General features: G+C 23.9%; 2 protein-coding genes across 3 annotated transcripts; both read left to right on the top strand.

The window, feature by feature from the left end:
- Positions 1-2520: 2520 nt before the first annotated feature.
- LOC112595407 (protein NRDE2 homolog) lies at positions 2521-8802 on the top strand. The gene is made up of 15 exons (XM_025340598.1): positions 2521-2584; positions 3538-3748; positions 3837-3944; positions 4050-4386; positions 4878-5051; positions 5110-5329; positions 5467-5616; positions 5682-6032; positions 6118-6409; positions 6478-6684; positions 6754-7062; positions 7129-7288; positions 7727-7913; positions 8344-8540; positions 8610-8802. Exons 1-15 carry the CDS (start codon positions 2521-2523, stop codon positions 8733-8735), a joined length of 3093 nt encoding a protein of 1030 aa, XP_025196383.1. The 3' UTR covers positions 8736-8802.
- A 1908-nt stretch (positions 8803-10710) lies between these two features.
- On the top strand, positions 10711-15309 carry LOC112595409. Of its 2 annotated transcripts, none has more exons than XM_025340602.1 (12): positions 10711-10734; positions 11016-11159; positions 11623-11892; positions 12164-12609; positions 12677-13004; positions 13391-13546; positions 13606-13865; positions 13928-14102; positions 14191-14478; positions 14555-14702; positions 14788-14861; positions 14989-15309. In XM_025340602.1, the coding sequence occupies exons 2-12, from the start codon at positions 11040-11042 to the stop codon at positions 15142-15144; spliced, it is 2421 nt and encodes an 806-aa protein (XP_025196387.1). In that variant the 5' UTR covers positions 10711-10734; positions 11016-11039; the 3' UTR covers positions 15145-15309. The 2 variants fall into 2 exon arrangements, with proteins under 2 accessions (XP_025196387.1, XP_025196386.1); XM_025340601.1 differs by lacking the exon at positions 10711-10734 and adding an exon at positions 10872-10912.
- The last annotated feature ends 1298 nt before the right edge of the window (positions 15310-16607 follow it).

Genomic DNA, 16607 nt, shown 5'->3' with positions numbered 1-16607 from the left:
CTTTGGTCAATAGTTGAAATTATATTTACTTAATGTTTACAGTATATGTTTAGAATATACGAAGTACTTACTCGTATTTTTACATTATCGTATATTTTGTTTATTTAGTTGTTATGTGCTGAATTTGATCTAGTATACAGGCGTTTATATTAATAAATAAATTACCATTTACTATTAAAGATAAAATTCACACAAAAAGCTACATGCTGACTTTAGCCAGGTTTTAATAATCATGTAATAAACATTACCTACTATTAGAGAGGTATTTTACGACATTTTGAAATGTATCATTATTAGATTTTTAGTTCAGAGTTATGGGTTAACGGTTAATCATAGCTCCTGATATTTTAAGATATATTTACTGAATATAATTATGCTTATTTGTGTAAATTCATCTAATTAACTGGTTTTATTTTATTGGGCTGGCCAATTATACATATATACTATTTTGTTGTCAAGCCGACCACATACTTGAACATTTAACGTTATATATTACGGTTCATTGTGCTACGAAATAATAATTCGTTTTTGAAATATTCTCATATTTTCCTAATTTTTCATATTTTATTTCAGCGTGATATAGCATAAAGAACACCATATTACGCTACAATATGATCAAATCCTTGAATAAAGAGATGAACTGCCTTTTTGAGTTACTCATATCGTCGGACAAGGACAATCATCCAACAACACCCGGTTTTGCATGGCTTGGATCGACATTTTTCTTATTAAAAGTTATCGTGTGTGAACTGTTTTCAATCTGGACCGGAATTTTTAATATCTTCATATGGTGTGCCCGCGTTTTCGTCAATGTCTATTTCCTTGCTCCTACTAAGGTCGATTGTAATACAATGAAAAAGATGATCCGGTTTACTACAGCAGTCGGGCTGTTCGTCATAATTCTGGTGGTCCTAGGCATCTTCTACCTTATTACGTTCAATTTTTTGAAATACGTAATGGAAGCCACGCTCTGGATCAATATGGTCTGGGCCAACATGCTCCTGGCCTTTGGATACTGCCGGGCTTTGATTTCGTTTGTCATGACAGTCATGGTTGTTACACGATTGATGTATACATTCCGGGACGTTGCGCGCTCAATCTATCACGTGTTCGAAACCTTCTCCATCACGTTTTGGTTAAGATGCCCAGAGAAATATTTCACGATCAATAGCCTCATTCGCTGCTCCATTTTTGTCTATGGACTTGCTTGGGCTACCGACATGTTTCTATTAATCTATATCTTGGGATTAATGATCCTAATCAAGCGTAATACAAAATTAATGCCAAGTACTTACGTATTCTTCGTTGGAACTCTGCTCTTAATCACTGCAGTGTACTTCAGACTTCAAGTTTATCGTTTTTCATGTTATAAGATTGTTAATTAAAACTGGTTAAATATATATTTGTGATGGTTAAGTTAAAATAAATTATATTATATTATTTCAAATATTATTAAATTCTTGAAAATCACTGAAAATATACAATAAAATTAATTTAATTTGAAGGTGTGCTCGTAAATTTTATTGTAATAAATAAAACTTCTTGTCGATTGTCGAACAGAATAACCAATATGAAATGATTGGAATAATAATCACCTAGGTTGGTCTTGTTACTTATATGAGCGTTGCTTTTAGAAGAACAGAGGGGGGGATGGCTGCCGCCTAATGTTGTAAATAATACCTATTTATTTTTTATAAACTTAAGTTTTTGTTTTTAGTGCATTTAAATAAGTGTCTATAAAACATTAAATAACTAATTGTAAAATGGTAGATAGATACCTACTTAATATAATGTCGGAACGGTAAGGTGGTTATGCAATGTAGTACATTTTCTAAAATTACCTACATTACCTACTTAGATTCATTACTGGATCACTGTAATAGTAAGTTACTCAATGACTAAGTAGGTACTCTCGACTCCTATTCAGGCTAAAGGGTACAGCAGAATGGTTACCTTCATTTCCTTTTTTTTTTTTTTTTGATGTTTATTTGCGAGTAAAAATGCTTAAAAAATGAATACCAAACCTATAAATAAATAATATTGTTCTAACAACAATATCTAATGGTTTTATATTATTAAAAATTTTAAGTGAACATTTTTGATTGTGTGTACTAGAGAAGTTTTATAGTCCAATATTTTTTCTGTTGACTTCTGCACAAGGAGATAGCAGTATTGCCTGCAGTATCCAATAGATAATAAAAGGTAATTCTTATAAACTTATAATATAAGCTGTCTAGCTGGACAAAAAAAATTATGGTTGCATTATATTTATCATAAAATAATTAATATTAAATACCTATACACCTAATAAGAGTTATTATTATTTTTTAAATCATAATATCATTAATATAGATATTTGGAATGATATCAATCCATGATAACGTTAATACCAATAGGCGATACCTGATAAGAGAAAATATTTTTTTAATTTCAAATTCGTAATTTACTTGTATGAACTTTGAAGACACCGTTACTTATTACTATATTTTTCGTTATTGCTTAGTTTAATGATTTAACGTTATGTCATTATTTCCAGCATATCTAGATAGCACAACCAATTCTAGTTCAACCGCAGATGTAGACGGTAAAAGTGTTTATATAGTAATATTTAAAAAAATAGTAACATAAAATTAGGAAATTTGAATTCAATAAAAAAAATATAAATTTATTTTTAAGTCAACTAACATACATTTTTTAATAAGTAATTTTATACTTTATATTTATACCTTCATCTTTATTATATTTAAATTCTTTATATTATTATTTTATTTTATTTTCCTAAAAATTAGTTATTTTATCGTCAGTTGTAATTATTTTATTACCCAAGTTTTTATGAACACATGCCCATCTGATTCTTATTCGCGATTTTTTTTTGTTTATAGTATAAAAAATTGTTGTACTAAATTTATTTTTATTCCTTATACTTCAGTATGCATTTACGTACAAAATATTTATAGTATGTAAAAATAGTACCTAAGTATAAAACATTTCATTGAATCAATTTATTAGAATATTTTTTGGTGTACCAAATTATAGTCATCTGAAAACCCCAATACTTAATATCTTAATGTATTAATATAAATTAAAAATTAAAATTTAGTTCATATACCTGTCTAGCTATTTAGCTATTTTGTCAAATCCTATTTATTAGTTAGTTGAATAGGTGTTTGTATTATTGCCATTTAAACATTAAATTACTTATTAAAAATAAATATACATAAAACTCGAGATAGAAATAATTGTCCTATAGTAAAAATATACAGGAAACCAAATGTCTTACCTTATTATTTATTGGGGATGAAGCATCCTAAAATTATCTAACATTTATTTAATAACAACTAATAAGTAGATGATATAGTCGATTTTAAATTGATTGATATTAGTAATTTGAAAATTCTTTACTTTATTTTTTCTAAGATAATTTGCATTAGTCATCAAGTTTATTATAGTTTTAAATTTATTCAAGTTAATTTTTAATTATTGTTGAATATTTAATAATATTAAGTCAATTAATATGCATTACTTTTGTTTTTATAGCAAATAAAGAACCAACAATACAATCAGAATGGCTTAAAAATTCTAGTTTTGAGCCTGAGGCTTCAAAACTTATTAACGAAATAGTCAAAGAAGATAAAAAACAAGAGCATGAGTTAAATGTTCGAAAGTCTTATAAATTATACAAAAAATTACATGGGAAAAAGAAAAAAAAGAAGGATAAAAAACACACCAAAAAAATTAATCGACCAAAGTAAGTCATAATTTAAGTACATAGGAATTTTTTTTTAATCATTCTTATTAAATACCCAAATTATTTATTGTTTACTAAACTTTTTCAGATTATATCTTGACAAAATTTTAAAAGATTGTGATTTTATTACAATTGATTGCAAAAGAGAATTGGGAAATTTAAAAGTTGAAAAATTGTATAGACCTGCTGCTCCTATGTAAGTTAATAATTATTAACATAATAAAGATAATTATATCTGCATATATCGGTATATTTTGTTAAGTTATTAAAAAATTGTATTTTCTGTTCTGTTTTGTCTTAGGTTTCGTGTTAGTAATAAGTATCGTGTTTTAGATAATAAAGGTTGGGTTTACAATTCTTTTAAGCAAAAACAAATTAAACGATATTACACTTTAAAAGAAAAAGATTATGGTGATAAATGTATTAATATAAATATAGAAGAAGATTGTTTAACTCAAAATAAAATATTAATAAATATTCCTAAAAAAGTTCAAGCTGAAGATGATGATGTTGAAAAAGTTGAGTTAAATTCAATTAAATGTGAGAATTATTTAACTGAATTGACTGCTGAATTTAATAAACATTTGACAGAACAGCCAAATGATATCGATTCATGGATTAAATTTGTAAATCATCAAGTAAGATTTTATTTCAAATGTATTACATTTTTGGAAGTTATTTAAAATTCTTCTTTTTATTTTCCTTCAGACTCGATTATTTGAGGTCAGTCACCTTTATTTTACATTTTTCTAGGGCTCTGTCCACTACCTTTTTTTTACTTACACCAGTTTTTTCATTTTATTCTCTATTCTCTTCATTTGTCTTTTTTTCAGTTTTCTTCTACTCTCTTTTTATTTATTCCAAAGCTATACTTTCTTAGTCTCCAAGCTTCTTATAACATTCATGAATAATCTCAACCTATTCTCTCATATTTTATCCACAGTTAATGTCACTTCTACAATGCCTTTAGTATATTAATTTTGTATTCTATTCTAGTAACTTCATATTCATCTTAAATTATTATCTCTGCTTTACTCAACCTCTGTTCTGACTTATTATCCATAACATAGCCTCATATTGCTTGATAAAAATTATTTTGTATTAACTTTGAAATATTATGGTTAAACAGGAAGCCTTATATTCTCTAAACCGTGGATATGGTTATAAATGTAAATTGAATAAAAAAGTTATCTTAGAGAAGCAAATTGCTATATTAGACAAAGCACTCTCATTCAATTTTGAAAATGAACAACTTCTGGATATGAAATGGACACTTTCTGAAGATTATTTTACACCAGAAGAAGTAATGTCTCATAAGTTATTTAAAAATAATTTTAAACAAATTTTTTTTTATGTATTAGCTTAATAGAGAGTTGTTAAAAGAATTAGAAAAATATAGTTCATCCAAATCCCCTCAAGCTCTATTATGGTGTCACTATATAAACGTTAATCAAAACTCTTTATCAGATTGTACAACTTCCAGTGTTCTTAAAAGGTATTCAGATGCTATGTTTGCTCTAAGTAAAATTAAAAGAGGTTTACCGTTGAATGAACAATTTGATATACAACAAAATATTATTGGTTTGTAAAATATTGTATTAATTTTAATTCAAACACTTTAATAACATAGTATTTTGTTATACCACCACCACTTATTATATTTAAATTAATTATAGTTAAAAGATTAAATGTATTTTATTTGTATGTATGTGTTATAGAGCTGTTTGTGAAGTGTGGTTTATTTTTGAGACAGGCTGGACATTATGAACAGTTATTAACATTAATAAACATGTATTTTTCAATCAGCATTAACCATTTTGATAATGATCTTATTGAGAAGTTTTATATTGAATCATCTGATGATATAAGTAAAAAAAAACATTAATTCATACATTTTATAATATAAATTTAATGATAATGTTATATATTACAGTTTTTGATAATGAAATGAAAACTATGCCTCTGAATAAAGCCTGGTACCAAGTAGAATCATTACGATCACGTGATCGTTGGTTACCTCTTCCTAAGCATATGGCAGATGATGCAGAAGATCCACAAAGAGTTGTTTTACCTGAAGAAATGGCAGAATTAGTTCAACCTTTAGCCATTCATAAGTCTGTCATTGCAAATCTAGTTACTGCCTGCTTTATTTTACTAAAAATGCCCATTTTACCTTTTCGCCATTTTGTTGCACACCAATTAGGCATTCATAAATGTCATTATTACTTAGATAGTCTTGAAATTGTTCTCAGCAGCCTATTTATGGCTCGTCATTTTGAAGATTGTAAGTTAATGTTTATATTATGTGTGCTTAATCACTGTAATCCTTGCTATAATCATCATGTATTAATATTCACATCTTTTCTCAGCAAACTTTAGTGAAAAGAAAGCAAGTAATGCATTGTTGGTAATGCTCAATACAGCAATGCCACCTAATTATTATGATGAATCTATTTCCAGCCAAACATATTCTCGTTTCTTAACTACTATTTTAAGACATATAACCGATTGCTTGTATACTATGAATTATATTGATGAAGCTAATATGTTTTTAGTATGGTGGTTAAGATTTGAAAGATATTGTATGATTGTAAATTTTAGCTCTGATAATAGTCGTTTGGTGTCTGAGGTTAAGTTGTTGCTTGGAAAACCTCATTACAGGTAATATTTTATTCAATTAAAGTAACTTTACATATTAAAAAAAGTTTTTTTTAATTTTTATATTACAGAAATAATATTCCCCTGTTCATTGAATTTGCATTACTCAAAAATCAAGTAGGCAAAAAAGATGATGCTTTAAAAATTTTACAAAAACTAATTGATGGTCAGTCTGTTTTGTTGGATAATAAACCAGTTTTTTTAAACAACACTTATCGAGCACCATACACAGCAATTTATAAGAATATTGTTGAAATATTGATTCAATCTGAATGCAAGTAAGTGATATCTTTTCTACATCTATATAAATTGTTTGTCATTTCTAACAATAATTGTATTGAATTTAGAGAGAAAGCTTTACAAACACTTATAGCTCTTGCAACTGGAGTATTACCAGAACATGCAAGTTTAAATTTAATAGAAGAAGCAATGCTTGTATTTGATAATGTTACAGAAAGCATTTTAAATGATAAAGAACAATTTGCGTACTGTGATTTAAAGTATAATTATTTACCACAATTTCTAATTGAATGGGTTATTTGTCGTGCTTGGTTTTTATATTTGACTCAAAATGTACAAACTTCTGTATCTATGCTAAAAGATGTAATAAAAAAAATTAATGATATAATTTCCACAGAAAACTATCAAAAAAACCAGTAAGACAATTTTAATATGTTATACTTAAGTTTAATTATTCAGTAATAAATTTGAAATTGTTAAAGTGCTGCTGAAGAAATCTTAACTGAAACTACAATTGTTATTTTAAATTATCATTGTAACAAATCAAAAACTTATCATAAAGAATTAAAAATGTGTTTACGAAATGCTATATCAAAGTACTCTCACAATATGCAATTTTTATTTTCAATGGTCTGGAATGAGGTAATAAATAATAATTATATAATATATATATTGTATTCTAAAGAAAAATATTCTATATATATTGTTACTTTAATGATTATGTGGATTTAAAATTTTTTTAATCATTTGTGTGATATATGATAATGATTCCTCTCGTGGTGCACAATATTACCAAAGTTATTAGTTGTTAAAAATATTATTAGCTGGAAATTATACATCTTTAGAATGCATTTAATATTTCAATTAAATATGTAGCTATATAATTATGCCACTAAAATCTTATAACCTATTATTAAAATTAATATGGAAATGTGTTTAAAGACTTAATATCAAATTTTTATTGTATTATTATTATTATAAAATTGTTTTCAATCAAATTTTTATGACGCCCTTAAACTTTAAATATTCTTTACATTTGTTCTCTGCTATCAATAAAAGTTGTTTATTTATATTTTACAGACTAAATATGGAGGTTTTGGAACACCACTATGGCAAATTGAAAATGTTTATGTTGATAATATTGTTGCTGAAAATATGGAAACTGTTAGATTAATGTTGATTCTAGTTGGTAGAGAACGATTGAGAATAGCAAGCGATGTAGCAAGAAAACATTTAAGTGATAATAAAAGTTCCATGAGTATATTTGGTAAAATTTTTTAATTTACTTTATATCTAACATACCATGTTTTTTAAATAATATGCCCATTTTGTACTTGAGATATATTGAATTTAATTGATTTTTAACTCAATATTATATGGTTATTAATTTTATTTATAATGTGAGTTTTATGGTGTTATTTAAAATCCTATGAACTGAAATTAAATTATTTTTAAACTATAATACGTGTAACAAAGTATTTTTGTGTTTTATAAAAATTAAAAAAAACTCACAACATTTCTGTAGAAAATAAAAGTACCTACTTTGAATATATTCAAAATTTTTAAATATTTTTGTATATTTTCAATTTAAAAATGTATTAAATTGCAATGTTTTACTATTTATATTTTATAAACCAACTTAAATATAATTATACTTATATTTATATTTTAATTGTTATTTAAAACTATTTTTATAGGAGGTGGAAATATTTTAGATGTGTGCAAAAACATGCGTAATTTGTTTGACTATTTCATAAGAAATCTTAGCACTATTATAGGAATGAAAAAGTGTCCAATGTTTTGGCGACTTTATTTACATTATATTTCTGAAACTTCACCATCGGATTATAAAAAATGTTATTACGAAGCTGTTGAAAACTGTCCATGGCATAAGGTTTATTAAATTTTTAATGTTATTAAATGTTAAAGTATGTATTGTTAACTAAATGATATGTGTTTACAGTTTTTATACATGGAAGCTGCATTTTACCTTCCAGAAGAGCTGTCAAACATATGTGACATATTAGTTGAAAAAGAATTAAGAATACACATAACACACGAAGAGTTGCTAGTGTTGAGAGAAGACTAAATTAAATAAAATACTTAGTGAAAACTATTTTTAATACTAAAAAAATATTATTTAATTATGTATTAATAAGAGAATTCAATAATAGTTTTCAATTAATTATGTATCTTCTTATATATTCGATAATTAATTATGTTATGTATGAAATATGATTTTTTTATGATAAGACTGAACATTTTGTATAATGTATTACTTTAAAATAAATATTTCAATAAATTGCAGAATTAATTAAGACGCTTATATTGTTATAAAAACTTTGATAATCAAACATAATTTATGGTTTAATGAACAAAATGTTTACTATACCTCTTATATTTTAAAAATTGAAGATAATTTCTGGTAACAAATTGAACATACTTTGAGGGGGTTAAAAATAAAAAATATATGATACTTCTTTAAATAATTCAAAAAATAAAATTTTTTTGTATAGAATTAATTTTTGACGAAATCAACTGCATATTTTTATTTTTATTCAAAATTTATAATAGTAGAAACTTAAATATTTTTCCAAATATTCATGATATCATCTATTAAACATTTTTATAATTTTCAAAATATTTTACTAATTTTTGTCCTATTTAAAGATGCTAATTAAAATTTTGAAATTTTTTGATTCATATATAATAAAAATTTTGTTTCTCAGTAAAAATATTTGTTTTAAATTTTTCAGTGTTCTAAAAGTTATTCAAAAATACTGATACAAAATTTATTTCATAAGCATTTTAAAATTTAATTCATATTCAATTTCTAATTTTTTCACCAAGACTTAAAAAATTGTTAACTTTTTTACTAAAAATTAAAATAAAGTTAAGCAAAATTCTACATAAATCAGAAGCATTAAGTTGAAAAATATTATACGTTTTTAAGTTTTAGTTACAAAAAATAAATATTTTATGAAAATTGACATTTAAAATGGATTTGATCATAATATATTTACTTAAATAACTCTATGAACATTTTTACCATTAATTTATCAAAAAACTCATAATTATTTATTGGATAAAAAAAATGTACACAATATTTTTAAATATTAAAGTAAAATTTAATAAGTACATTTGTTTTAAAAGTTAATATTGCATAATTAGAAATTGAATCAGTTAAAAATATGTTGGAATGAAAACAAGTCTTTTTAGCATAAAAACTGTATGTTTATGTTTCGAATTTCTTCCAGTATTATTTTAAATCTCTCGCTATCAGGTGGTAAATATCATATTCTTAGATCTTAGGATGGCTTTAACAGAATACCTAAATGATTCATTTATTTATAATTTTATCCGTAGTAATTGTGTCAGTAATATCCGGATTCCAATATTATTCGGATAATTCGATTTCGAATATGACGGATAAAATCCGAGTATTATAATCCTGATATTTTGAATTTATTGCTTAATTATTAAAAATATAAATATTTGTTATGTAATTTATAGGTTTTAGACTGTGTTTTATTTAAGTTAGTAAAAATTTTAATTTAAAAATAATAGTTTGACGTAAATTGTACATCTCTAAATAATTTGAATTATTCGAATAATACGGTTCTTAAATTTTAGATACGGATATCCGAATATTTCGAATACACAAAAATTCGAATTTTTGACATCAGTACATCACTAATCCGTAGAACATAAATAAGTATTTAATGTTTAATGTTAGCGACTATAAAAAGAAGTAGAAAATATTAAATAGTGATAAAAATGCATGTAATATTCATACCAAGCAGAACGTATATAACATATTTCTTCCATGATAATGGTTAAATCTTTTTTTTATGATGTTTTTATTGTTATTGTTTTATCCACGAACTACCTACTATGATTGTAGACTATATATTTTTTAGTGTAAGTTGTATGTGGTTTTATCACTAAGAATTTAACGGAAAATAAACAAAACTTACTATTAAAAAATGGACTTAGTGATTAGAAAATAAAGATTAAATAATAAACATAAACGTTAATAGTAATTTATTAATTTATTAAATCATTTCATAGATAAATAAGTAATTATTGTAAGTATTCATTTAATCACTTACTCAAGTATTAATTTTTTAACAATTTATTCTTATTGACGTTTAAACAATCATTAATTTCAGTTAATTTGAATTTAAATGTATCTAAAGTTACTAAAAACTAAAACAGATTATAACCTATTTCGATTTTTAATTTTATTTTGAATTTATTCATTAAGTAAGAATTTGTTATTTGTTCTTAGATTATTTTATAATATTTTGTGATTAGATTAATTTTGCTTATCGCTTATGTATTAGGTCTTAAATTAAATATTTTTTAGGTGTTAAATTAATATTCTTCAAAAATGGACCATTTAATATCACCATCATTTCATAACCATTTGAAGAATTTTATTATAGCTGCTAAACAATATTCATATTGCCATGATGAATCATCTTTAAATGGAGTTCTATGTTCATTACAAGTATGTACTTCAAATTAAATGTATTAATAGAGTAACATAAACAAAATTAAGTTTTATTCATGTGCCTATATTTATATGCTAACTGCTAAAACTAGCATAGTAATTCTAATGTATGATGTATTTCCTTATAAGAAATTTACTTACACCTATTATTTTTACTAGTATTATCATTGATTATAAATCAATGGTATTATTTACTATTTGTCATATATTACTGATTCATTAGAATTTTACTAAGTAACATAATTTCTATATCTCATAATATTTTAAATATTTTTTGTGCATATTTCCAGGCATCAAGTTAATTGTATTATTCTAACAATAAATATTATTAAAATTATATATTAGTAGCATATCATATTTAATTATATGTGATAATTATTTTTATTTCTGATTATTTAGTATAATATGTTTAAACTAAATATAAATTATTAATTATTGTTTGTGTATCATTATTTTTTAGATCCTTGGACAGTTATCAAATGAATTTACTCTAAATTCTAAAGATACATTAAGACATGAGTTTTTTATCAACTTATATGAACTGATGAGGAATACAAATGATGATTCTGAGATTATGTGGGCGGCTGTTAATTTTTTGCAGTCTATTGTAAAACAAGGATTTTTTCATAGCACAATATTAAACAGTAATGGATTAACACTAATTTTAACAAAATTACTAAAAGATGAATTGGCATTAGATAAAAAAATCAAAATACTCAAACTACTTCAGGTAAATTATAATTTATTTATAAAATTTTATATTTTAACTTATAAGCAGAGTCTATAAGTTTATTGGATACTTTTTATTTTCTAAATTTTAGAACATTAAAATAAAGTATAATACCTATAGTAAAATAAAAAAATTTTCATATTTAACAAATTTGTAATGAATTACAAAAAACATTTAAATTACTAAAATTTAACTTAAAATACTATGACACTGAGCCCTGCTTATATGTATAATTTACTTGAACAAAAATAAAACTAATATGTATTTTTAGGAATTAACATATAAAATGAAACTACAATGGCAGGAAAGCCATTCATCTGAATTAATTACTCTGTTGATTAAATGGATATCAACTGAAGACAAAGATCTTATATCCTTAAGCCTAGGAGTTTTAGTAAATGTGTGTTGTAAAAACAAATTTGCTATGTTTACTCTTGTGAAATGTACACATTCTAAATCCTTCATGCGTCTTCTTTTAAAACTACAATCTGATGACATATTTATCAAAGTTCAAGTGTATAAATTATTATTAATTTTAGAACATGTATCTGGTCAGATACCGCAAGTTGATGTTAATAATTTAATTGATGTAACATTTGTTGTTTTGGAAGAAGGACTTAAATTAAAAAATGTGTTTGTTCTACGTCATGCAGTTGACTTTTTTATTGATATTAGTGAACATTCACGTTGGAAAAATTCTGTTTTAGAATATGAAGGGTATGTTTATTTTTAATTATAATTTATATTCAATTTTATAACTTAATTTTATGTATTAATTTTTTAGCTATAAAACAAATTTAATTAAAATATTGGAATCTATGAATAATTTTAAATGTATTGAGAAAACTCATAACAATTATCACATAATATTACAAAGCGTGGACTTACTTTTGCAATTTATCCATCATGTTGTTCAATTCAAAAATGAAGATTTAATCATATTGTATCCTAAAATAATAATGTATATTTTACATTGGACTCAATTTTCAAATCTTCACGAACAATCAATATCAATTTTACAAACTATAACTATTAATGTGCGAAGTTATAATAGTTATATGGATCAAACCCTTCAATGTGATATTTATGAAAATTTAGAAAAGTGTTTATATGTAAGTCTAATAGTTTATATATGTAATAAAATAATTTAATTAAATTTTTAACAAAAAAGTATTGAAAATTAATTATTTAACTAATTATATTTATATCTAATTGATGTTACTGTTCCATAACAAAAAATTTTGAACTAAATATTTTAATTAAGATATCATAGTTTAATTTAAAAAAAAAAAAAAAACAATTAATACATTGAATGATCTATTGAATTTAACTTTTAGTTACTATTTATATATGTGCTTTAAAATTAATAAAAAAAAAATCGAATGATAAGATACATTCTTTGATGTTAATAATTATTAACATATTAAAAAGAAAAATTTCTCAGACTATTACTAAAGTTATCTACTAAAAATTTAATCATAGTAGTTTTATCTTTCAGGTGTTGCTAATGATATTATTTGAACCAAATAAAAATGTGGAAAATGATTCTAATATATGTATATGGAATAAACATGCAATATGCTTAAGATTTCTTCAAGAAATGTTAAAGATACAACAACTATATGAAATAATTGATGAAAACCTTAATATTTCTGTATGAAACATTTTTGAAATTTTTTATTTTATAATTTAATACTAACTTTTATTTTATAGTCTCTTCAGTCTTTATTTCATTCTCTGATATTGATTGATATTAACAATTTAAATGATCTACAAAATGTCACATTTGTATATATTGAAGCTCTATGTTTTCTATCTGAATTAGTTGCTAAGAATCCTACTTGGATGTCTTTATATTCTGAAATATTGAATCAGAAACATGTTTATCGTGTGCTTGCATTTATAATTTATAGAGGTTCAAAAAATATGAAACAAAAAGTATTAGATCTCATTACTAAATTTTCACAACAAAGGTAACACATTATTTATAATCCTAATTAATATTTATTTTAATTATATTTTAATTTATGTTTAGTACTTTAATGTTATCTGATTGTTTGGAAGAAATTGAACAATTATCTTTAGCTAAAGTGAAAATTCTAACTGAAAACTCAGTGGAGACTGCAATAAAACCTATGTGTACATTTGCTCAAGAAGAACAAATACAAATGTTTATTGATAAATTAGAAAATATATTTAATTCTAATGAAGTAAACAAAACAATTATATTTTTATTTTAATATTATTTTTGTAATTCTATTTGTTTCAATAGTAATTAAATTAAATATATTTTTTTAGATACTTAGTATAAAATCGAGTAATGTTATTATGTTATATCAGTATAAAATGAATACATTAAAACAAACTGAAGTATGGTTAAAACAAAGTCTTGATAATGCCTCTGAAGAAATAACACGATTAAATTATAAAATAGTTTGTTTAAATAGTGAATCAATGCAACTAAATCAAATGTTATTAGATGATCACAAAGAAATTGAGGAGTTAACAACAGAAAATGAAAATTTAAAAAAAAAATTAAATGATATTACAGAACAATTTGCTACAACTAGTAATAACTTTGCAAAAGTAACTAATTAATTTTATACAAATTAAAATAATTAATAAGAATATTTAATAGTATAAATATATTGTATTGTCTTAGCTATCTCAAAATTATGAATCAAAACGTCAAATTATTCAAGAACAAAATACTTCAATAAAAAACCTTGAAAAACAATTAGAAGAGCTACGTTTAGAAAGTGATGAAATGAAAGCTGATTTACTAAACCAATTAAAAAATGAAAAAGCTGGTAAAAATTAAAGTTATACTATAAATTTATGAATGTATAAGTTTTAACATACATAATTATACAATTTTAATTACTATTATTCTAGAAAATAAAATTCAAGTTTCAAAATTAGAACAACAATTAATGGAAAAACAAAGTATCGTCAATGAAAAAACAGAGGTAAGTTTATTAAGCTGTTATATCTACTTCTTGGTTATTAATTAAAATATTAAAATAAAATCAATATTTTAACATACCTATTTAATATTTTATTGATTGACGTTTTATATTTTAACATATTTAATAGGAAATCAACAACAAAATATCATTTATTAAAAATCTAGAAAATATTAGTTTAGAAAAAGATAAAGATATTATTGATTTGCGTAAACAACTACAAGAACAACAAAGAGTTCGTGAAATGATAAGTCAAATGTTAGCTGCTACATCCAGTAAACCTTAATTATCTGATATTTAATCTTGATCCACTCAATTTGTGTTCCTAAGTTAAATATAAATTCTACATTTTTGAAGAAAAAAAAATATGTTTTTATAACCATTAGAAGTTAATGTATCAATGTGTTTTTAAATTATAGTTTTTACTTATTCTGTAAGTATAATGTTATTATGACTGAAATTAAATTTGAATTAATTATTTAAAATAATACATAAATTTAAAGATTTTAATATTATAAAGTATAAAGACAAATATTGTGTTAGTAAAAAATACTTTTTAAGCTTAGAACTTGGAAAACAATGGATGTTTTATATAATTATTATTTAATGTTGTATATATAATAAATACATTGAGTTTTGGGCCTGGGCCTTACAACTGCGGATCATGTATTAACTCATATGAGTTAGTTATGAGCTGCAGAGGTTCAGACTTAACCAGTCAAATCTAGGTTATCATAACCAGAACCGAGTTATAGACTCATGTCTTTTTAAGTTTGGTCTGCTTGCCCCTTAGGAACTTCCTCCCATTAAGTTTATTTCTACTTAGTACTGGTCCCACAACCACCATGTTTCAGTCGAGGTAGGCTCCTCAGCCTTGAAAGGCATTTTAACCCAGCCGAGTGAATAGGGCTCTCCTCTCCTGTGATATTGGCTGGTTTTAAAGTTGATGTCATTCAATCAATCCAAGTCGGAACTTTCTAATAATTTTGGCTCCTTAGGCTAGCTAATGGTTGGTCTGATAGGTCTCCGCACTAGACAAGCATCGCAAGGCCACTCCTGAGGACTGTAGTAGATCAAATCCGTCATTGTAGCTTGGTAGGGTTTGTTAATTTAGATTTTAATCCTTAACAGGGGAGACTACATGAAAGTCAATCCCATGCACAACTGACTTCTCGCAAGGAATCAGGCGGTCTCCGTGTATAATAAATACAGTAAACAGTAAATATTATTTTTAAATTCTATCATTAATTCATAATTAAAAATGTACACCATCAACTGTCAAAAAAACCCTATATTATACATAATTATACGTAACTATACAAATTAATACAATATCAGAGAATATATTCATGTTGTTAAGAATATATTTGAAAAAATCCCATTTTATTCATAATTTCTTGTACCTATAGTGAATTATAATAAACTAGACAAATGTATTTAAATTATTAATCTTTATTTGTTTAAAAAAAAATCAGCAAAATAATTTTAAGAAACTTAACTATTTATTAGTTATTTACTATTTTTAAAATATAATTACCTGTTTATATTTTTTGTTTAATTTTATGTATAGTTTATAAGTTGCTATAAAGGTCAATATACATTTTGTTTCATTAACTTATTGTATTATTGAGGTGATTTATTTTTAGTTATATTGTATACTTTTAAAGTTTATTATTTACTATTTTTATTCCTTACTGTAATTGCTATTAAAATATTTTTTATTAAAAATCTTCATGTTTTTATTTAGTA

This window comes from Melanaphis sacchari, unplaced genomic scaffold (assembly GCF_002803265.2).
Source record: "Melanaphis sacchari strain LSU unplaced genomic scaffold, SCAv2.0 Contig27_pilon_pilon, whole genome shotgun sequence".
NCBI lineage: Eukaryota > Metazoa > Arthropoda > Insecta > Hemiptera > Aphididae > Melanaphis > Melanaphis sacchari.
The sequence above is the reverse complement of the archived record's forward strand: the minus strand, read 5'-3'. Positions and strand labels throughout refer to the sequence as shown.